At 39.0% G+C, this 24,484-nt stretch overlaps 1 protein-coding gene across 1 annotated transcript; it reads right to left on the bottom strand.

The window, feature by feature from the left end:
- Window positions 1-446: 446 nt before the first annotated feature.
- On the bottom strand, window positions 447-19,762 carry si:ch211-235m3.5 (BICD family-like cargo adapter 1). The gene is made up of 10 exons (XM_046074515.1): window positions 19,309-19,762; window positions 17,305-17,520; window positions 11,243-11,362; window positions 8,440-8,586; window positions 7,243-7,425; window positions 5,378-5,530; window positions 4,284-4,361; window positions 3,524-3,636; window positions 3,105-3,225; window positions 447-1,430 (listed from the first exon to the last, which is right to left on the bottom strand). The coding sequence occupies exons 1-10, from the start codon at window positions 19,549-19,551 to the stop codon at window positions 1,182-1,184; spliced, it is 1,623 nt and encodes a 540-aa protein (XP_045930471.1). The 5' UTR covers window positions 19,552-19,762; the 3' UTR covers window positions 447-1,181.
- Between the last annotated feature and the right edge of the window lie 4,722 nt (window positions 19,763-24,484).

Genomic DNA, 24,484 nt, shown 5'->3' with positions numbered 1-24,484 from the left:
TTTAAACATGTTAAGTTTGATTGCTGCAATTTTTTCCCGCTTTAGTGAATAATTGTTGCTCTGAATTAAGAAGTTTTCTAACAAAATATCTCTATAAGAATGACTATTAATCCCGTTTTTTTTTTAAATCACTTTTTCAAAAACATGCACACACTACCCATAGATATGCAATTTGGGGATGATGCTTGCCTTCTGGTTCCCAAACCAAGTCTCCACGGACTGAGATACTGCTGCCCAAGGTAGCCTCACTCATCATTAAGTGTTTCTTGTTGCTGGTGGAGCACTTAGCTTGTTCAGATGTGTTGTTAGCTGGCTGATTCTACCCTTTTCAGTTTATCATATTAACATCCTGAACACAAAAAGTCAAAAACACAAAAACCTGAGAGGATTATTTGATGTTTTATGGATTATCCTGCAATCATTACAGACGTGGTCAGTCAGACACGTTAGGGTTTGTACTAAGCAGCTTTAATATTGAACACTGAGTCACATAATATACATACATGACTGACACATACCACACCAAGTCAATATTCAGAGAACATATTTGGTTTTACTAAAAACCAAAACAAACTTATAAAAATAACAGCTTTTTCAGTGTACATGAAAACATACAGCGTTTCTTATACAATCAACATGTTTACATAGTTAGCTTTTGAGCAAAATGCATCTTCTCACCATCCAACTTGGTATGTAAAGACAAACTGCAATACGATTACAAATTAACTATTTGATCGTTTATTCCCTGACTGTACTCTTTAATCTGTAATCATCTGTAATTCAGTAATCTGAACAAATACTCTCTGCTGATCTACACTTCTCATGTATACCATATAAAGCCTCAGACATAAAGACATTCACAATAGTACGGATATTACAAAATAAGGCACGATATTTACAGTCTTAATCAAACCTTTCTAATGTAATTCTGTGAAAATGCTAGTGTTCCAGGTCGTCACAGTTTAGTTTTTAGGAAGGCTCAGCCTCTCATTGAAATGTGTACAAGTAAGTGTCTGCTTGACAAGCCTTTGTCTGTAGTGGCTCTGTTGTTCATCACTGAATTAAAAGTGTCTTTATGGCTTCTTTTCACCGCGGGATGTACAGGATGTTGAACTCTGACCTATCCTCCAGGCACATCCTCTCCTCAGCTCTCAGGAGGAAGGTATAGCACTCACCATCCATCATTTGCCATACTGTGCCCCTTTCCCTCGTCTTAACCAGTCTCTCCAGGGGGACTGAGTTTTGTCCTGATCAGCGTCGGAACTCCAGTTTGGGGAGGGGGAGGAGGAGGAGCACTGGCTTGTCCAGGTTGAGGCCGTCCTGCTGGGCTTGCGGAAGAAGGACATGCCTTTGGTGGTGGACTTCTTCTGCGAAAGCTCCGACTGCTGCTGGGACCTGAGCTGCTGGTTGATGATGATCTGGATGTCGTCCTGAGGAGAGGTGGGGAGGAAGAGGAAATGAGCAGGAAGTCTGAGGAGCAGGGATTCAGTCTGGTGTCTCATGTTCCTCATATAATTAAAACTAACAAGTATTGTCTGTGTAGCCAAACCCTGATAAGCTGTATCTTGTTCCTCTGTACCATAGATCTCTACTATAAAAGACACGCCATTGAGATGGGTAACACGTTCCTTCATTACCATTATACTGGTGCTAGTTCACCAAATGTGTGTGAATCCTTTGGTAAAAATAGTCCTCATCAAATTAACTCCTGTTTAGATAACATTTCATAAAAACCACAGAGCCCAGCTATTTTAGAAAACTACTGACCCTTTTTAAAAATTGAAACTCAGAGCTGACAGCCACCGACAGGCTGCAGAAGTCGTAAAGGCTTGAGAGATAAATTAACGCATTGTTGGTTTGTATTTTCATGAGATTAATTAGACAATTTTAATTAGACAATGAGAACATTTTAAGAGAGTCTCATTAAGTAAACTTTATTTCTATAGCACCGTTCAAAACCAGATTTACACAAATTAAATGCTACAAGAATTTCAGGTAATGGAAAAAGCTTTATAAAATGTAGCATATTCAGCTGATCTGACACAAAGGGGTGTTTGAGCTAACATAGCAGTTAAAAAGATAAATAAATAAATAAAAATAACAACAACAACATAAATAATAATGTGGATTTGTTTAACATCATTTAGTTGCCCTACCAGATGTTAAAAAGGTCAGAAATATGCAACTATAAACCATGGAGGGCTTTAAAAGAAATCACGGGACAGACGGAACACACCATATTATAGTATGATAGTGTGATTGTATTGCCTCCATGATCTACCCTGAACTGTTTTCATGAACTATTCTGCTCAGTGCATGTGATATGTACATGGCCTGTCAATATTCCTGTCCATTTCTGTATATTTAACAGTTTTTATTTCTGAACCCATCACTGCATTTGTGCGGCTTCCATCTGTAAATAAGAAATTTGTACACTGATGTTTGTGTGTCTTCACGTCTTTGACACATGCAGCACACACATATTTATATTTTGTATTAGAAATCCCAAAGGAATACTTTTCATTTTACAGATTATTTTTGACTGTCATCGAGGATAATTCAATATTATAATGACCATTTAATACATTTTAGTGAATGATTTTTGCCTTTAAGGAGCAAAAGGCCTACTTCAACAAACATGATTTCTCCAGCAAATGAGTCTGTGTTTTGGTTGAAATATTAGCTGCATTACATCCATCAAAACACGAGAGATCAGGCCCTCCAGCAGATGGCTAGGCTTGGCATAGTGACTCAGCAGCAGAAGGACTTGTAGACAGAGACACCTGCCGTTCAAATCCCCCCAACTGACATTGCTCAGAGATATAGCTGGGTCTGTGCCTGACCTCCCACTGAGGACACATCTCCTGTCTTGTCAAATTATCACTAAAATGGCAGACATCATGCCTCAAACAGTGATATTTCATCAGTTATGATGTAGATCTTAAAGGGGTGAATCAAATGTATTGATTAAGGGCTTGAGATGTACAGATTCAAAGGCAGTTAGACAGTGTGACAAAGAGACAGCATGAAAGATGAAGTGGTTCAGGATACAGAAGACTGGATGGGATGGACAAAAAAAAGTCTATAGAGAAAAGAGTCCCCACCTGCCAGGCCTCCAGTTCCTGTGACAGCTCCAGTTTACGTTGGATGGCTTCTAATAACTGGTTGTTCAGGGACATCATGTCATTTTTACTTCTCACCAACTCTGCCTCCATTAGATTTTTCCTGCCAAGAAGCAATGAAACCTCTTCAGTCACATCACAGTCATACATAAAAAATGCCATGTTCAAACTTACTTTGGCTGCAAGAGTAGCTTTCGATAAGAAAACAATGAATTACACCTCTATTCCCCTGACAGTAATTAATTGATTTCTTTCTTTAATATTCAACCCAAAATTTAAATAAAATTTTAGAATAGCTGTTCTTGTAAAATGCAAATGGAAAAATGCTGTGAAACGGAAGTGAATATGATCAATATTATTATTTGTATTGACATTAATGAGGAAGAAAATTAGCTACTCACTTGGCTATGGCTTCATCCCGGTCTCTGATGGCCTGTTGGATGACTTCAGCCTGCTCCTGTACGCTCTGCAGCTTCTGCCTCAGCTCAGCATTTTCCTGCTGCAGCAGGACATTCTGGTGGAAGAATAAATTAACTGTGTTTAGACCGCTGGGGTAATACTTACTGTGTATATCTGTTGTCAAAAATAAAGACATTGTTGTTGCACTAAAGTGGTTTCTGGCTTCAAAGGACTGTTAAATGTTCCAGTTAAAATGTCTATTTCATAACTTTTAATCTTTGGATTCCTCTGTACCTTGTACCCTGTAAGAGGCAATTTGGGTTTGGAAAACTGAATTTTGTACTTAACAGTGTTGTTAGTGCTTAGAGGAGAAGAAAGATGTGTTGTATTAATGTGAAAATGACTGAAGTTGCAATTTATCACAAAAAATGTGATGATAAAATAAAGACATTTATTTTCAGACAAAACACTTGATTTAGGGCAAACATTTTGAAAAGCTATGGCAATGACTCAAAGTGAAAAATGTATGTATGCCTTTATGAGTTTAAAACAAAAGAAACCTTTGTAAATCATGCACTACATTAATTTTGCCACTTAAAGCAGGTAGCAAGGTGTAAGATTGAGGTGAAAAAGAATCAAAAAAGCTCCAGTAAAACTGGAGGTCAGTGAATGTGTGACACCAAGATGGATGACAGTGACAATAATAGGCCGCTATGTGCTCTGTCCCTCTCTGAAACAGGGGTTCGTTCATCACTGGGTTACCTGATCCCTCAGCTCCTGTGCTGCTCTCGGATTCCCACACTGATCACCTGTCCTGGCGACAAAAGCTTGATTCAGCTCCTGTGATGGAGACATTGACATAGAGATCAGATGACGGCCATTCATTTTACAGAGATTTACACCAGAAGCAATTTCTGTGGCGGTGTATTTTCATGATGCTCCGAGGGGGGAAGGGGATGGGGCAGGAATATTTCATTATTTAGTTACAGTCATAAACGCGTATTACTGGTCTGTATGGAATACAAACACCATCAGATACAACTGGACAATTGTATGCGATCGCTTGTGGCAAACAAAGGCTCAGCGAAGCATATAAGCTATCAACTGCAACAATTCATTGGCATCCATTGCACACAGTTCCTCCGGATGGTTCAATGTGTTGACCTTATGGTGCCTCTAACAGCCACTAGGGGGTCTGTGAAGAAATTTACAAGTGTGGTGTGTGAGTAGGCTACTTTCTGGATCCATGATTTCACGAAGTGGGGTAGTTATTCCACTTTTAGTACAGTTGTCGTTTTCTGGATTATTAAAAACCTACATTTCAATGGTGCAAGGCTGTTTCCCAACAACAACGATACATTTAAAAAAAAACCACATATGTGCAACAACAAGTGTGCTGCAATAGATGAATACAAAAAATAAATCTTTTTAAACAGCATACAACTAACAAGTGTTGGGAAGTACATGTAAGTTAGTTACATAATTTAATTCCAAAATAAATGTAACTGTGTAATTAAATTAGTTACTTACTATTATGTTCCGATTTTTAATTCTACTTCTGATTTATTTATCATCCTTTTAGTAATATATTTTTAATTATATTACTTTATTTTAAGTTGATGTTTTTATTCCATGTACCTTCTACTTTTTTTTGTTATATTTCTTTTTTGCTCATTTCAATGTAAAGCACACTGAAATGCTTCTATGTACGAATTGTGCAATGTAAATAAACTTGCTTTCCTTTGCTTTACAGTGTAATATTCCTGTCCTCCTTTGATTTCAAGCAACAAGGTCAGCCTTTTGTTTTGCATTTTCTCTCTTGTGTCAGTTGTTTATTTTGCGCGAGTATCGCTCACCTGAGGGCTGGATGCCTGTGCCAGGGTTTGGGCCACTCCCTTCAACTCATGCAGCATGGCCTGCAGGTCCATGTCCTCTGAGCTCCCTGAGCCGCTCAGTTCCTGGGTCAGCGGGAGCAGTAACTGAAGGATGGAGCCCATTTCTTGCTTTATCTAAGCACAACAGCAAAGGAGGCATGTTGATTTATGTTATTTATGACTTTCACAGTGTCAATGTACTTATTAACTTTCGTTTAAAGTGCTGAGTTACTCTATAAAATAATTGGCCTAGCTTGAAGGTTGAAACTGTATATTTGTTAAAGGAGCTAATAATTTAGGTGTTTTATTGAAAAGTAACCCATTACTGTACACAGACACAGCTGTATACATTTCCTGAAAGCTATGAAACCAGGAAACCCTCCTACAATGTGACAAACAGGAAATGTTGTGAGTCACTGACAAGTACAGTTTTATGTCATTTTCCTGCTGGAACAAAACAATTACAGTAGACAACCAGAGTGAGAGAATTAGAGGACTTGGCTTCACTGTAAGTCAAACAAAACTTCTCTCCTATGACAAGCAATATCTAATATATCTTTGTGTGTCTTCACTTTAAAAATCAGGGCCTTCACACCTTCCCCTCGTGTGTCCTTACTTCCAACACAAGTCACACTGTCACGGAGAACTGTCTGTTCCTCTCTGCATCTGCAGAGAGTACTGTACTTTAGCTACAACAACAACTTACAGATAACGTTTCTCTGGTGCCGTTCTTGTGGTATCTCACGATACACGTCTTTCTAGAAAGACTTTGTTTAATATTCTTGTTTCCAGTCATCACGGGAAAACATTTTCCCCTCAAAACTTACGGAATTCAGGACAGCCGGTCCCAAAGTAAAGGATTCTGGTGTTTCTATCAGTTAACGTACAGTGCTTAGTTTTTTTTACAGCCTCTTTGTCTCATAGTTAAGGCTGGCTGTGTTTGTTGTATTGTTCAAATAAAGTACTACTTACTCTTAGTTCTGCTAGGAGTGTTTGATCCTTTATCACTGTAACTCTATGTCGTGATATTGATATATAGGGCATTATGTTATGCGCAGCATTAATATATATTTTCTGGAATAATCAATGGAGAAACATTTTAGGGACAACAGAAGACAGGAATGCCTGTTTTATAATTAATGTTTTATGTCATTATATCATCTTATGTTAACGTCTTATGTATACCCCACAGATATATATAAATAAAGCTGGTTCTTGGTTGAAACAGCATGTCCCTTAAAGAGTAGTCCACTGATTTAGCATTGCACTTGTGTGACACTGTCGCACTCAGATTGGACAATTTGGAGGGAAAAAAAGATCAAAATTGATGCAGAAGAACCAGGGATGTTGTATTTTTTATTCCATGTCAAAACCTGCCGCCTACATTATCATAATGCAACTTTACCACAGTCGGTCAGTTCAGTCGGCGATTCAGGTGCGTTATACTAGTAGCGGCTAATGTAGCCTTGAGCTGCTAGCCTCAAGCAGAGATGGGGGGCAGGGACTACAGAGGTCTGGTATCTCACTTCTTTCTAACTAGATGAAGTTCCCCTAAATTTAATGTTAATTTTTTTGCCATAATTCTCAAATGAGCCTGACTGAATGATTCACAAGCTCATTACTACAATTCAAGCCTCCCAGCTACAACCTTTTTCTATCTAAGAACACAATTACTCATAACTCATGTATCCTTTTTTGGTGCTTGTGAAAGTTCTTAATGTTATACAAATGTATATTTGGCAGTTCTGCATCAGTCAAATCTTTCTCATGTTGTGTCTTAATGATTTAAAACACTGTAGTATGATTGTGCTTAAGAGTAATCTGCTCGAGTCCTGTGGCTTTAGTACCTCGTCTTTGCTGACTCCCAGCGCTGCCGTCTCCAAGCTGATCTCCAGCTCGGACAGCAGGGAGGCATCTCTGTGGCTCCTGGCTTCCTGCAGGGACACCTCCTCCTGAAGCTCTTCCACCTGGGCCTGTAGCTGCTGTGAGCGACCCCGTGCCGCTTCCACCTCCTGCCATGCCTCAGCTATCTGAAAACACAAGGTGGTGTGAGTACAAGTGTCTCCAGCCCTCTTGACATAATCCCAACTAAGTTTTTATTTGAAGTTATGAATTGTATTGGACCCCATTTGCTAACTGTTTTGAACAGCTTGCTGTCTACTGGTGTCCGTATTCCGGATTACTGCTTGTGTCCAACCAGTCCTAACAAAACCTGAGTTAGATTCTACCTTCATCCGATCTCTAAACTGTATTTTATTTTAAAGATTCTTGAAAAAAGTGTTTCTAAGAGGCTTCTTGCTGCTGTGGAAAACAACAGCATCTTTCGTCAGCATCACAGCACGGAGACAGCTCTTCTCAGAGTCACTAATGATCTTTTAATGAACTGTGACGCAGGCAGGTGCTCAATTATGGTGCTGCTGGACTTAAGTGCTGCCTTTGACACAAATGATCATGGCATTCTTTTAGACACACATGAAGATAGAGACAAAACCCCCAGGCACTGACGTCAGTCTGAGGTGAGCGACAACTACAACAATTGATAGAGATTGGGATAAAAAAACATTACGAATTCTCAGATTATACCGATTAAAAACAAAGAGAGATGGATTTAATCAGAAAAAAATGCTTTTACCCATGACCCTCAGATTATACTGATGATGATGAACAGAGATATAATGTTGGGTCCTTTTACCTATGAGCATGTGTGCTTTTTAAAAAGTTGTCATGAGACACAACTTCCCACTAGCCTTCAATTCAGAAATCCTGACATGCCAGATTCCAGCCTCCAGCCCAACATGAAACTAAATGAACACGAGTGGAATCCAGAATTGCGAGTGAATGTTACAATGACGGGGATGAGGTGATTGTTTAGCTATGCTTTCCACAAGCCAAGCCGAAACCCAGGCTGGGAGCAGAAAATCCCTTTTATTGAGGCTCTTTCATTCATACACAACTGACCGCACTGAGCTGTTTTGTGCTGTCTTTTCTGTGTTTGCCTGTCTGTGTGTGTTTCAGCACAAGCATGTAATGTTTTGTATATGTACCTGCTGGCTGTGCTGCTGCTTGAGTTGGTCATGCAGAGCCAGGCGTGCGTGTAAAGAGGCTAAACTCGCCCTCAGCGCTGTGTTTTCTTGACACACGCTCTCCAAACGCTCCTCCAGCCCCTGTTCCTTCTGGGTGAGACGCAACACCTGAAAAACAAAAAACACAAACACAGATCTTAAATATAATTGAAAAGTTCTGTCTTCTCGTATTAACTCCCCATGTGCCCTTGCATCACAGCCCACCAATCCACCAATGTTGTTATCTGTCAGCGTTTGGAGAGGTGCCGCAAATATTTCTCTCTTTCTCTGAATTTAACTGTGAAAGTATAAAAATAAAGCACGTTTTTACATCATTTAATGTGGGAAGTATCCTTTGATGAAATCTCTGAGTTTGTTAAGCCTGAGATAAGGAAAGCTCTGTTCCAGAAAGAGAGGTAGCTTATACTACCTAAACTGTTTGCAGACACGTTTTACATCAACAAACGAAACATATAAATCGCGGGAAGATGTGAATTATAATAAAATTATAATATACATAACGAGTATCCGTTACCCAGACATGATGACTTTAACGTGACTGCTTTTATGTTCAATCTGTCATCGATGCAAGGACAGATTACAGATGAATCTCTGGAGATCGTTTATTCATCCTCAGCACAGAATAGACTCTGTAGACATTAATCGAGTAAACTGTCAGGTTGTTGACAGTTGCAATGACAAATTTACCATAGGCTACATTACTGCACTAATTACTGTTTAAATGTTGTAATTAGTCTGATGGGACATTCCTATCATAGGCTAGTTGTTATGTTGGAGATGTTAATTAGGATCATTGTTGTCAGCTTAAATGACTTTTAAAATTGGTCCAAACATAGTATAAAAGTGAGTATTTGAATATTAGCTGCTTATAGTCATAATGTGCTTTGACAGTATTTCATTAAAAGCGAAATGAGCGAGATTTTTTAAATGTCTAAAAATGAACAGTTAGTTTGAACCTACACACATTTTCAATGGCAAATCACCAAAAGCTGTGTCGGACTATGACTTTACAATCATAGGTCCATGACTAAACTATTTCTGTCTGTTTGATCCATCCTTCGGTCTTCAAGGCATTTTGTCCATCAGGTTACAGCTGAATAAATATACTTAAATTATTAAACACTGAATATAACATACAGTATACGATTCCAGCACTTTGTCATTCATTAAGTAAATTCCAGTGTGATAAATGATGAATGAGCTACGCTCAATAAAATGTAAGTGTTAACTTTGACTCCTTTCTCCACTCTTGTTTTTAAAGATAAATGTCAAGTCTGTGTTGGCACGCATTCATATTTTTAGCACTACAGGATTAAATTTTTTGCTCTATATGTACCCGTAACCATGGCTGATGAGGCTTTTCTCATTCTACACGCAGGCGCTTAACTCAGAGTGAACATACTCAGTTGATTGAACTAATTCTGATCAGCTGTTCTGGCAAACTCAGAGTTTCCCATCTCAGTTTTGTTCTGTTGCCTCTTCTTCAATGTTTTACAGTAAGATTTTGTCTTGTGTTGCATTCTGTTCTATATGTACTGGAAAGGTTATTTCTTTAAAACTTAAATAATAAAAACTCTCAGCCAAAAACTTTTCCTGTTTAAACAACACTGACACTGAACTAAAGTGAATGCAGCAAGCAAAGCTAGATGAACCTACTATTCCTTTGCATCACACCCCATCAATCCACCAATGATAGGCCTATCTGTCAGACTTTATTCACCGTCAGGGAAAAATCTGTTGAAAATTACCAGGTATTTCCATCATTTAATGTGGGAAGTTTCCTTTGTTTCTCTATTTTGAGAACAAACCAAAAGTATTGAAGAGAGGTTGCATAAACCATTTACCAGAATCTCCCCAGCTGTGTTTATTAAGAGACAGATCTCAGAGGAGGGCCCCCGTTTCAGAAAGCAGGTTTAGTGAACACTTGTTGTTAAGCCTGAGATGAGGGGAAACTCTGGGTTTTCCGTTCCAGAAAGAGAGGTAGCTTAAGCTCTGTGAACCTAACCTGCTAACTGACAGGTTTTCATCAACAAACCCTGCAGAGCCTGAAGCATCTGTCTGACACACCGTTTCATTTCCTCATTCATACAGTCGATATCAAAGCACATATGGAATGCATTCATTTGCAAAAGTTTACGTTTTAAGAAACATATAAATCCTGGTTAGATATTAGTTATAATAAGTTATTAGTGTGTCACCCAATATTTAACGTGACATCTTTCAATGATGTAAGGACAGAGATCTCTGTACATCATGGGTTCATCCTCAGGACAAAAAAAAAAAAAGATCTATAGCCTACAGGTCCTTTACAACACTGTGACTCTGTGGACATTAATTAAGGCAGCTGTCAGGTTGTCAATAGTTGGTGGATTTGCGGTAGGCTACATTACTGCAGTAATTACTGTTTAAATGTTGTAATTGGTCTGATGTAACATTCCAATAATAATTGGTGATTTATTATATATAATATAATATGATGAATTGTTATGCAGCTGAAAAACTGGTCTAAACATAGTTTAAAAGTGAAATTTTCAATATTTGCTGTTTACAGTCATATATATATATATATATATATATATATATATATATATATATATATATATATATATATATATATATATATATATATATATATATACACACACACACACACACACTAACATTAACATTCTTGTCGTTCTGTCTTAAGACTAGCAGCATTTTACTTGACCATCCTTTTAGCAGTTACATATAGAGTGTGCATGTATTGGTATTTGGTAGTTACCTGCTCCCTCATGGCACTGATCAGCTCCTCATCCTGTGGCCTGTTGTGGCTTCCTTTTTGTTGGAGCTCCTGCTTTAGAGCCTGCAGCTCACTGGACATGGCTCTCTCCACCTCCATCGCCTACACACCCACAGACACACACGCAAACACACATCAGAGAGAAAACACAGACACATGAGATTCACAAACGGAGTAAAAGAAAATAGACAAGTGCCCTGTTGAATTTGCAGGACAGCCCTCGTTGTTTAATTTTCTTTTCAGCATGAGGAGGAGGTTACAGATATATGAGCACAGACAAGGTTCACTCAGCCAGAAATTAAAGTGTTTGTATCGGTCAACTAGAAACTCCAAAAACAAAGCTCGCCTGAGGCTCGAGCTCTGAGAGAATTGAGACCACAATCTTGAATCTAAAAATAACCAAATATATAGCAGGAGGTTTCTCTGAGGTAAAATCCTGTAATCTGGAACCAGATGATGGTTCCCAAGCTGGGGATCTAAAGATACAATCTGAGGGGTCACAAGAATATTAAAGAGGTAAGAAAGACAAAATGTTTGTTTTTTATTAACTTTTCTCTCATTCTTGCTTAAAATATAGAAATTGTCACCACTAACAGCCTCTAAAAATCCATCAGATAAAACTACTTATGAAAGAAAAATGTTTTTTTGTAACCTGTGATGAGGGGTCACGAGTAAATATTGGCTCATTTTAGGTACCCTATGAATTTTTTGATCACTAGTAGCGCTATGGAGCAAGCGGTTCCCTGTTTTTCTCTTTGTATCACATGCATATGCAAGAGTACACAGCAACACGAAGCACAATCCTGCAGATGGTTTCATACTGATCGACAGCTAGCTAGCAAACATGGATATAAACAACGCAGGACTTTTTAAAAGTAAATAATTCAGTGTTTAATGAGGGAAGGAAATGCATTCACCATGTTTGTCAGGCCTCAAGGATACACACAACGCGTTTCGCACTTTGTTGACAAGAAAATTTCACAGGGCACCTTTAAGAAGTCACAAGCCAAAAAAGGCTCAAAACCACTTTAGTAAATAAACAAAAAACATTAAAAAAAACAATTAACCAATCATTGACTAATAACATATTATTAAGTGATTAATAATGATTTCTCATCATCATAGTTCAACTTGTTTCTCTGAAAATCAGCTACTTTGTCAAAAATTACCTCTGAAACACAAGATGACTTTGTAACAATAAAAACTAAAAACGCAGGAATCTTTGGAGCACTGCTGTGCTAGTTCTGAAGCCTCCCAAACCACCCACCCCACCCCCGTCCTGGTTGGGGACCTGCAGTTCCCCTTACTCAGCAGTTTGGCGGGCCCCTGTCAAGTCCCATCATTGCCACATAATACAAGATGAAAGGCCGGCCCCTGTGGCAGATGGAGCGGATGGCATCTTGGTCCTGTCTGTGACATCATCATGCCACATTAGACAACAATGTGGCGGAGGGTAAACTTGGACATCATGAGGGTAAAGCGGAGGGGATACCTTGTGTGTACGTGTTGGTAGGAGTGCACAGACTAAGTGAGGCAGGTGCGAGGGCTAGGTTTAGTGGGAAAAGTGTGTGTGTGACGAGAGTAAAGCAGGCACCAATGAACAAAAACAAAACATAGCATGTAGACACACTTTGGGGAGGAGATGGTGGGGGCTTGAAAGATGAACGTAGTCATTACTGTTGCCTTGTCTCGTCAACATGGGCCCCTAACTACAATAGAGGCAGCGACCCACTGAGAATCACCAACACGGGAGTGGAAGGAGGACGCTCCATTTGGTAGAGACACAAAGATGATATCCCCTCACATGGCCCCCCCACCAAGCCTCAGGCCATCACCAATCCAAACTCTAAGGTATCTAACAGCTGACTACCCAAGCTACAGCCGAGCCCCTCAGGGGACACACAGAAAAGACGGCTTTCCCCTGGGATGATGGGATGTTTGGGTATGAGGGGCAACATCAAAAAAGCAAATTAAAGATTTATATCTCCCCCTGAAATATATTGGCATTCCCTTTATGCCTGAGCTGCGTGATGCTGGTAGAGAGAGCAGAGGTCATGGGGGCTCGCCTCTTTTCAGGCATCTACTTTTACAATAACGGAAATCCACAGTGAGGGATTTGTCACAGTGGTCCAATAACACACCGTGATCCACGGCCAGGGGAGGTGATCATGTAACACCAGGTAGAAAGCAGAAGGTGAAAAGGTATAAATAGCAGAGCTACAATAATAAGTCAATTAATCAATTAGTTGATTGACAGAAAATTTATCCGTCAACTATTCTGATGAGCAAATATTCCTTTATTGAGCAAAAACGGCAAATATTTGCAAGTTCCAGCTTTAACAAACCTGAGGATTTGAAGCTTTTTGGTGCCACGTGAAAGTAAACTAAATATTAAAAAAACTTCTCAGATTTGTGTTGCTGGTTGGACAAAACAACATATTTGAAGACGTCACTATGGGGTTGTGGGAAATTATAACAGGCACTGTTTTCCGGCATTTTATTGACAAAATGATTAATCAAGTTCAGTCACAAGATCCCAGAGTCCAAGGTGACGTCTTCAAATGTCTTGTTTTTTTTATGACAAAAAAAATCTAGAACTCATAGATATTCAGTTCATTCATCATGTTTCACCAAAAAAAAAAATAAAGCATACAATCACATTTCACATTTCTGAAACTGGAGCCTGCAAATTTCTGGAATGTTTGCTTAAAAAATGGCTATAATGAGCAATCGATTATCAAAATTGTTACTGATTATATTCCCGTTGACCAGATTCTCAATCTACAGTTTCTAAAATGAGCATAAAGTTGATTCATCAAGTTTATCAATGTAGGATTTATTGCAGGACTGTTGTATCAGGCTGCATTAGTTTTAGCGAGGCGTACCTAATAAACTGGCTAAACTGAGTGTTTGTTCTCTCATGTCACACTTTTTTTTCATTTGGAAAGTCTAACTTTAAATATTCTTTTCTTACAGAACTGTGATAATGCTGATTAAATATTGACTGTGGGATACTGAATCAGAGTAGCTGGTGCAAACATAAATCATTGTAACCAAAACTGTGAATGACTGATGGCTCAACTTAATCTAACTTGACACAGATCCAAACCAATGTCCTGAAGTTGTGTTATTGATAGCATAAGTTAAGAAACAACATTTCCAGCTTATCACCTAATAATCACACTCCCTTTCAAGTCGGGCACTTCTTATCCAGTAGATGTGTTTATATCCCAATTTCTAATTTACTGATGATGTTAAGCTGTAGAACATTTTCTTGCACAAGAGTCAAACTAAACCAGCAAAATGTCCTAACCTCTTTTTTCTTTTCCCTTCAGTGGAAACAATTTCATAACCTGCTGCCTCGTCATAATCAGAGGTTATATATATTCCTCGCTAAATATTCACAGAGTCAAGTAATAAATTAACGAAGAGATGGGTCAGACAAAAGACAAACTCATGAGTGCTTCTCTTGAGTGTCCTCACATTGTGCTTCAGCTGCAGCAATGACAACATTGGTAATGTAAACAGAAGAAAAACACCCTGACGTCACTGATATTTTAACACCTTCTTTCCAGCAACTGTACAAACAGTCAGCGCTGAACCTTGTGATGATCTGGCACACGTCAACATTGTTTTTGTGCAGCCGCTTCCTCAAATGCACCAGGACGGAGAGCTGCAGCAAATCTTTCCTCTCTCACATCAGAGCTTTGCCGTTGCTGGTTAACATGATGAATTCTCTCTCTCTCTCTCTCTCAGGTTTGTGCGGTATGGTACGGCACCCTCCTCCAGATTCCTGTCATGTTCTGCTTACACTCTCACAAGTAGGATATAGAGTTTGAAGCTCATTGAAACCTGCTAGAGCTTCATTATAAGTAGAGTCACAATCGACAAGTCTCCAGATAGTGTACACAGAAATGATCTAAAGTCAATTTTTTGAGTATGAAAGACAGAGAGTCAACAGACTACATTAGGATACAAATTAACTGTGTAAACTCACTCCAAAAACTCTACTAGAGCCAAGAGCTGAAACGATAAGTGGAATAATCGATTAGTTGATGGATAGAGATTATTTTGTTAATCAATTAATCATTTGTTGTCATAACTTCCTGGTGCCAAAATTGTCTTCTGATTCCAGGTTTGAATATTTGCTGATTTGTCTTCAAAGAGAGTAAACTGAATATCTTTGGGTTTTGTGCTGTTGGTCGGACAATTCCAGACGCATGAAAACGTCACCTTGGGTTCTGGGAACTTGTGACAAGCATTTTTCAATATGTTCTGCCATTTTATAAAACAAACAATCAATGGATTGATTAAGGAAATAATCAACAGATTAACTGACAATAAAATAATTCCTTTAATTCCTGGCCAACTGAAACCCGATGAGGGCGCACAGGACAAAAAGCTATGTTCCAATCATAGCTGTGGGAGTGCCTGTACAAACACACTTAATCACAGACATACAGACACAACTCACCACAGCGGGCAACGGTGAAACCGAAGCAGCAGCACCCTTCACCACGTCTGGCAAAGACACATCAGACATGGAGCTTCTTCACTTTGCTCTGGCCTTTACAACCACACAGTGTCCAGAGTTACCCACGTCTGGTGCCACACAGCCAAACAAAATATTTTCTCCACTTCCTCCTCCTTGAACAGCCCCAAACCGAAATAACGGCTTTTATCTTAATTGACTTTTTCCTGAACTTCTAGGGAGTCTGATTACCTCGGCAAGTCCTTCAGCCTGGGTGCAGAGGGAGGAGAGACATTCACAGTTCCTTATTCTGTGGACCTTGACTCATGGGAGGGCGCACACGGTTGTTTGGATTCATTTTTAACTTTAAAAGAGCTCAAGGTTTGTTGTTCATTTTGCTGCTCTACTAAGCAAATCGGTCGTGTGTAACGCAACACGTCACGACTGTCATGTTTAGCAACACATTCCCTACTTCCAAAGGCTGGAAAAATACCCAAGGTTGTCCGGCTGTGTGATCCAATCAGCTCCTCCATGTTAACTGATAAGAGGCTGTAAAATGTGTCATTGATTTGATTTTTCTTCCCAGTGCACACGGTTTCCTTAGCATGGAAAGCTGTAGATTATCAAAATTTGACACATGAGTCAGCTGTATGTTACTTTGTCCATTATGTCATCTAAGCACTTAGTTAAAAGTTAACTTCATGTTACTAAAATAAACTGGTTTAATATTATGATGTTCTCACACAGGGCTGCAATGATAATGATTTTATTTTTCATAATGATTAATCTACCAAAGGACTAATGGTTTGGTTAATGGTTTATAAAACGTTACAAGTGACTAAAGCCCAAAGTAAAGTCTTCAAATATCTTGTTTGATTCAACCAACAGTACCAAAACTGAAAGATATTCAGTTTACAACAATATAAAAGCAGAAGATCCTCACATCTGAGAAGCAGGAATCAGAGAATGTTTGGCATGTTTGGTCAGAAAGTGACTTAAACGATTAATCAGATTACCAAATATGCATGACTGGAAGGGAGTAAAATGTAAAACCAGCATCTTCCAGAGCTTCTCTAAACTTTCCTCCCTCTGTTTATAGTTCTGAAATCAAATCAGGGCATTAACTGTCACTCCCCTTCTTGTTTACATGTCTTTTCCATTCTGGCACAGATAATTTGACTGAAAGAGCTCAGACTTCCCAGCTACTGACTGACAAACTCCGTACCTGTGTCGGGAAAACTTTCTTTTTTTATCAAAACTTTGCAAGTAGTTTGTCATGGCCTAGCTCTGAGTCTGTGAATCTGAGAGTCTGGCCTCCCTCTAGAGAAGATTAGACTGAGTCAGACTGATACCAGAGTCGTTTGAAAAGAACATTGAGTTTCAGAGTGTGGATTGGATGAAAGCCCGTCTTATCTAGTATGACTCAGAAGACCTGAAGCTTTGGAGCCAGAACTCAGGTGTTTTTTTCACAGTGGCTCAGTTACTTTGGAGTCAAGCTCTATAGTACCCCTCAGTTCACGTGATGCAGACATTAAAATTCACACATTGGCTGCTGTCCATGTGTGGGACTCACGGTGTTGAGCTGCTCCCTAAGTCGCTGAGAGTGCTCGCTGTGCTCCAGCTGGGCTCTACTCTTGTCCCTCTCTGCCTCGCTGAGGGCCTGTGTGAGCCGCTCCACCTGGGCGCTGAGCTCCCTCACATCCCTCTCCAGGTCCCCCACCTGGCTCTCCCACTGGGACTGGCAGCCCTCTAGCTTCAGTCGCAGATCATGCCTGCCCTGCTCCAGCTCCTACACAGGGTTGGAAAGATTCATCACAGTTATTTCAACATATAAGCGAATGTATGCTCTGCATTGGTTTGAAACTATAACGCTTGTAAATTATCATTATCGGCAACAGGATGATTACAATGATAACATTTTATCTTCAAAGTGTGCCAGTGAGCTTCGTTCAGAGCTGCAAAGGATGATAGGAAATACATGATAGCTAGGATCTGACTGAAAATTGAGTATCTGGGCATGCACTGAGAATTTACAGCATTTATGAGAAATCTGTTTTCATATTTTCCATTAGAGCTGAAACTTTTAGTCGATTAATCAATAGGTTGATAGACAAAAAAATATTTTGATAATTGATTAATAGTGCAAGTAATTTTTCAAGCAAAATGTCCCCAGTTTTATCTTCTCAAGTGTTAGGATTTTCTTATGCGATAGTAAAATATATATATTTTTATCTCCAGAAAAGCAATGTTAAGACCCTACCTTCAGCTTTAGGAATTTGGGCGTAAATCCCCATTTTCTGACATTTTATAGACCAAATGATTAATTGACAAAGTAATCATCAGATTAATCGATAATATAATCATTAGCTGCAGCCTTATATTCCATACGAGTACTATTTATCATCTGTTTCTAGGCAGATAAGTCCAAGCCACATCTTTATTGCACTTTGTAAAGTACTTGTCATATTAACACCATGCCTATGGTTTGCCCCAACTCTGTATTTTAAGTCGTGGTCACAACTGATAAAGATTAAAGACCGCAGCAGTTAACCTGAGAAAAGCCATGAGGCCATTATTTAGGCTGTCCTTACTGCTCAGGTGTGTGATGCTTCTGCAGCTTCACAACAAAGACATTTAGAAAATGTGGAGAATCACCACAAAGTCAATTCAAGTGTGGGTGCGTTGAGGGCATCTGTGGGCCTTGCTGCTGACTGTAACTGCTGTGTAGAGGCAGAAGTTAACTGCTGAGGTCTCATTAAGGAGTTAGTATCTTTCACAACTAGTGAAGATGCCTGAGAAAGATTTCAGCACAGATGTGTCTCTTAAGATGGAAATACTGCTGTGGTCACTGGAACAGCACAACAGAGAGAGAGAGTACAATAGAATAAAGAGGCATGAAACTGAAAGTTCAGTAAAGTAAACAATTTGAAGTGGAACCAACTTTTATGCCAGTTTACACTAAATGACAGCTGCTTTAATGATGAGCATGTAAATTCCTCTATACATTTACACTAGATTTCCTTTGAATATCTAATATATTGAGATTGATATTGGATTATATTGGATGATGTAAGGTCTTTTGTATTGTTCACATGGTTTCTCACCACATCCATCTGTATTTTCTCCATCATTTTGTCATATATTGCATATATTTGGACATATAACAATAAAGAAACTGCAAAGCTGGTGTATCTTTCATATATTTACCATCTGTATCCGAATAAATGGTTGGTACAATTTGTGATACCTACATTCTTGAAGAAAAAAATAGAAATTTTCTTCTAATACTCCAAGATATATGTGGAGGATATTAGTCTACTGGATTCAGTTTGTTCCCAAAGTTGCTCTACAACACAGTAAAGATGCATATTTTGACGCATTATTATTGAGTGTAACGTTAGACTATATCCTTTATTCTCCTCATGCAGGAAACTTCACTTCATTTTCACCACGCAACATTAACAGTGACCACGTCGTCAATTCTTTCTAAACCACACATTTCATAACCTCTCATCATACACCACTAATTTGAGCTATATCACTGCTCCGCACCATAATAAAAGCAGATTAGTCTTACCTCCAGTTTGTCTGCGTATTGTTCATGAAGTTTGTCGCTGTGATCTTTCAACTGACGGTTTTCCAGGAGCAATGCGTTTCCCAGCTGGGCTGCCAAAATAACCTCTTCCTCCTTTTGTTTCAAAGCAGCCAGAAGTTCAATGGGGTCTTGATAATCTGTTATTTCCTCCGCTCCGTAGTCGAAGTAGAAGTCCTCCAGGTCCATTTTCTTAGACTTGAAGCTCCATTCATCCAGACGATCCATAACCGAGGGTTAAATTCAAAAGCGCGCTAAATAAATGTTGTTCTTGTTTTTCGCTGAAATAGTCGCATAAATGTGTGGATACTTCGTCCATCCATGACACCTCACTGCTTTCTATTTGGATAAAGTTGAAGGTTTGAGCTCTACAGTGAAAGTAGGCTATTCTGTCTGTCAGCCGCAGATGACTGTCTGTCCGTCTCCAGGGGGAGTTGCCTCGAGTCACCTGAGCAACTGTTACCAACCCACTGACAACACCTGTCCTTACATTATAGTGGAAAATTACACAGAGTGAACACCAAGCACAGAAACTCCTGCATGAAGTGATTAAATGCAATGAACGCTAATTTACTCAAGATGTTTAAGTTATAACATAAAAATAAAGTACAATTAGAGGTTTCACTGACTATTTACTTTATTACTGATGTGTTAGATTGCATATTTGCTTTTAATTGTCCAGTCTTTAAACTAGATGAGCATGAAAATCTATCATTTCCACTCTGATACAACTGCTTATCCTTATCTTTATGGATCTTACATCTCTCTCTCACTTCGTTTATCTAGCTGTGCAAAACAAATCCATGTATCATCAGTTCCAAACCACACAAGCTTATATCTTGTCCTGTTATGAAGCAGCTCAGTTTACATAATATATCATCTTGGTTTTACTGTTGCTGGTTCAAATGTGCCCTGACTATTTACATTACATTACATTTACTCATTTAGCTGTATGGCATTCTCTATGAACTTCTTAAAAAACAAAGTGTGAGAGATTCTATTTGATTATAACATTTCATCACAATATTAGAGTTTTATATAATTTTTTGCATCAATTTAATTAAGTACTTGGATCTATCAGTATTTCATATGCTGGATTAACCAAACAAAGACACATTTTTTCCAAATGGATTTTCCAATATATAATAATATATCGATTTTTGTGTAACACATTTTCATATACCTTGATAGAGAATTTAAATTTCTACTCAACCCTTCATTTTACAAAACACTCCAATAAAACTTGTCTATCCCAACACTGCACTGTTTTGTATGCAGCCCCAAAGGGGACATTGGGAGGGGATCCCATTTCACCTGCCCAACACAAAGTATCTGGTGCACATGAGGAAGTGTCTGGTGTGCACAAGGAAATATGCGGTGCCACAGGATATTTTACCATGAGCACAAGATAATTTATTGTGCACACCCATGTCCCCTTGGGGGTGCCATAGTTTTGCACATTTAATCAAAAAACTATTTGGATGCCCAAAATATATTTTAAAGAAAGATACTGATATGATATTTATATGATAATTTGAAGTGTTGCAGTAATAATTCCTTACAGGAGACCACTGTTTCAGTCATCTGTCCACCCAACAAGTCCACCGTACATGATCAGGACTGCTGGGCTGAGGCGAGTGTCTGCCTGTTTGTCTGGCCGCTTGCCAGAGTTCAAAGTTCAGCCCCCCACAAGGTTTCATGTAAAGGGGGGGGGGGGGGCAGTGTCAGAAGAATAAAAGATGAAGCATCCTGACGCATGGCGAGGCTTTTGTTCTCAGGCCTCTGTACATATGGCAGGAGGGTCGAAGCAAACGTTGGAAGATCAGCCTTGATGTCCACTGTGGATGTCTTCATTGTTCCTGTTCAGTTTATAGGCAGCTGACGGAGGGGTTTGTGCCGTAAGTGTGACGAACATACCGCCTGTAGTGACGCCCAACAGGAACACATGTGCACACAGAGGAGAGGAGGCCTTTTAGTATCAGCCACAACATCCCATCCAGACAAAGCTAATGAAGCAGGTGTGTTTGTCTGCCTGAGCGTGTCTGCTTACAGTCACACGTCAGAGGAAGGGGCAGTCTTATTAGGCAAAAGACTCTCACAAAAGAACTGCTTTCACCGTGTACCACTACAAATTACCTCAATAAATAAACTCTACTGAATCAGATTACAAAGGACTTTCCCACTTTGCTCTCAGAGTGACGGGGCCACTTAAGGTTTTCTGCTGTAAGAGCTTCTGCAGGACGTGTTGAGGAATTGACTCAACGCTACATAAGCACAATCATGAGAGCTTGGATGATGTTTTAAATCAAAGAAGAAAGTGTTGCTAGTGCTTTTTTACAACAACAATAACACTGAATATAATGCTGTCTGTGTGTCCAAGCAGCTCTACTGAAGCAAACTTTAGCTGTACTTCCTGCATCAGCAAGACCTGTAATGATGTTGAGAGTGCTGAGTGTGCCGAATTATGCTCAGAGTAAAGGGCGGAAAAATATTACAGACACTGATCGTAATGAAGGTGAGGAGAGTACTGTAGCAGAGCTAACGTCTGGTTAGTGGCACTATATAGAATGATTTTCTCAGTCAGGAAAGATCCCCTCCTGTGTTCGTGTTCTTAGGTAGTGTGTTGGGATTCAGGGAGGGCCCATGCTTTCCTCTGTGCAAGGCTCCTAATCATTATTTGTTAACTAAAGTACTAATACCACACAGTGAAAATACTCCTCTACAAGTAAAAGTCCTGCATTCAAAACCTTACTTAAGTAAAAGTATGCAAGTATTATGAGCAAAATTATCTTCAAGCATCAGAAGTAAAATAACTCATTATGCAGTAAAACGTCCCTGTCAGTGTTTCACTATTATATATGATGTTTCTGGATTAATATTACTATTACACAGAGTGTAACCATGAATGCCAACACACTGTGACATACTGAAGCAGAGCAGGATCCCCTCCCTTCGGAGACTGGGCCACAGGGCAGTATTCTAACATGATAATGACCCCAAACACAGCTCCAAGACGACCACTGCCTTGCTAAAGAAGCTGGGGGTAAAGGTGATGGACTGACCAAGCATGGCTTCAGACCTAAACCCTATTGAGCATCTGTGGGGCATCCTCAAACGGAAGGTGGAGGACCACATGGACTCTAACATCCACCCACTCTGTGATATCGTCATGGAGGAGTGGAAGAGGACTCCAGTGGCAACCTGTGAAGCATGGTGAACCCTATTGAGCTTGAGTATGTGTAGCACTTAATCGCAACACTTGAGTAAATGTAGGTCTACTTGGTTTAAATGTAATTTAACAGTCCATCACAGATCTCTAGTGGCTCCTTCTGGACAACAATGTAAAACACATCACTTTATTTATTTCAGGACTGATTTGCTCAAGGAGAGTTATGATGGAAACTGTAAAACGTATAATATTAGTCTCCCAGATTTGTCTTTTTGTCAAGAGAGGAAGTTTCTTGTCAGACACGAAGAGGTTTTGAAAATGACAAAAGAGAGTTGTTAAGTGGGAATCGTTACTATCACACTATGGACAGGTTTAAGCTTTTGAAAATAATACGGCACTTCAAAAAAAATGTGCTACTAAAATGTATTAATGTTAGCACACTTTTTTATTTCCAACATGTCTTATCTGTTTCATCTTATAGTTGGATACCTTATTCAATTATATTTTTTGGATTATTTTAATTGTCCATTATTATTTGCCTAATTGTTGTCCTGAAGTGTCTTAATCCTGGTTCAACCATGTAAAGCACTTTGAAACTTTGTTTTGAAATGTGCTGTATAAATAAAATTTATCATTATTTACTCAAAATCTACACCTAAAATATAGAGATGGTTTAATATTATTTAAACAAATGGTTTTTCTCTATATGTTCTTTATTTTAATTTTTTCTTGTATTTATTTTATAGCTCACTTTTGTTTATATTATTTCATGTGTAGTATTGATCAGTGGTGAAATACATTTGCCTACCCTGCTTCACTTTACTTTTTTCTTTTTTCCTTTATCGCCTGCTTCGACTTTACTACATTTATTTGACAACTTTAGTTTACTTTGTGGATTGAGATGAATTATACAAAACATAAATCAACAAACAAATTATGATGTAATATTCTAGACTAAGATAAAATGTTATTGATCCCTGGAGGGAAATTCCCAAACTACTAGTATATAAAGTAAATGATCCCAACCTTTACCAGCTCCAACATTAAAGTAATATAATCTATATTATGTAGCCTATATATTTCTGAAATGGGCTATTTTACATAAGATGTACTCATGAATGAGTACAATTTTGAATGCATGACCTTTACTTGTACTTGAGTAATTCTACAATGTGGTACTGCTACTTTTACTACTTTAGATCTGAGTACTTGTTCCACCTCCGGCCAGCAGGTGGCGATATGTGACCCAACATTAAAGACTGTAAAAGGAGGAACCACTGTGGTTAAACCGAAATACGCTTGAACCTGAACTTTGTTCAGTTGGGTCGAGCTGCTATAGTGCAACATATATGAGTTGTTTTCCAGTAACAATGAACAGGAGCGTAGGGACAGTGTCAGCGATTAAAGCTTTAGGGTAAGTAACTGATTTGTTGTTTAATGTGTAGTCACCTACGTTTATTAATTGATAGCAACACGTTTGAAGCTAATGCTAAGTTTGATACAAGTTAGCTACCTACCTACCTGTCATGTATAAGCAATTCATTGTTAGCAGCCTTCTCAATGTACTGTTGTATCAATATTCTGGCCTTTCCAGTATATGAAGACACTTGCCGACATGCGTCAGGAAAGTTTACCTGTAGTCTTTATTTCCTGGACAGGTACCCGGGCGTTTCCTGCCTCACACGGTGTAAATGTGATGAACTGCCCTGTCCGCTGCTCACCTGGCTGACTGCAGAGCTGAGGGCTCTCTGTCCAGAGCTGCAAGGTTATTATTACAAACCTCTGTCTGATGTGCAGAGTGTTTTTTGTGGTGTTTGATGCAGTAAGCTACAGTCCAGGCAGACGTCTTTGTAAAATAATATACAGATCTGGTTAATGATATATTGGAAGTACTTTAATGTTTTTACATGCATAGGTTTTTTGATAGGGATCCCTAAATTGTGTCCACATTAAATACTAGATGCGACATTTTAGAGTCGGCAAAACTTGTCA

Source organism: Micropterus dolomieu, linkage group LG17 (genome assembly GCF_021292245.1).
Source record: "Micropterus dolomieu isolate WLL.071019.BEF.003 ecotype Adirondacks linkage group LG17, ASM2129224v1, whole genome shotgun sequence".
Classification (NCBI taxonomy): domain Eukaryota; kingdom Metazoa; phylum Chordata; class Actinopteri; order Centrarchiformes; family Centrarchidae; genus Micropterus; species Micropterus dolomieu.
Note: the sequence above shows the minus strand (reverse complement) of the source record. Positions and strands in the feature narration are given on the sequence as shown.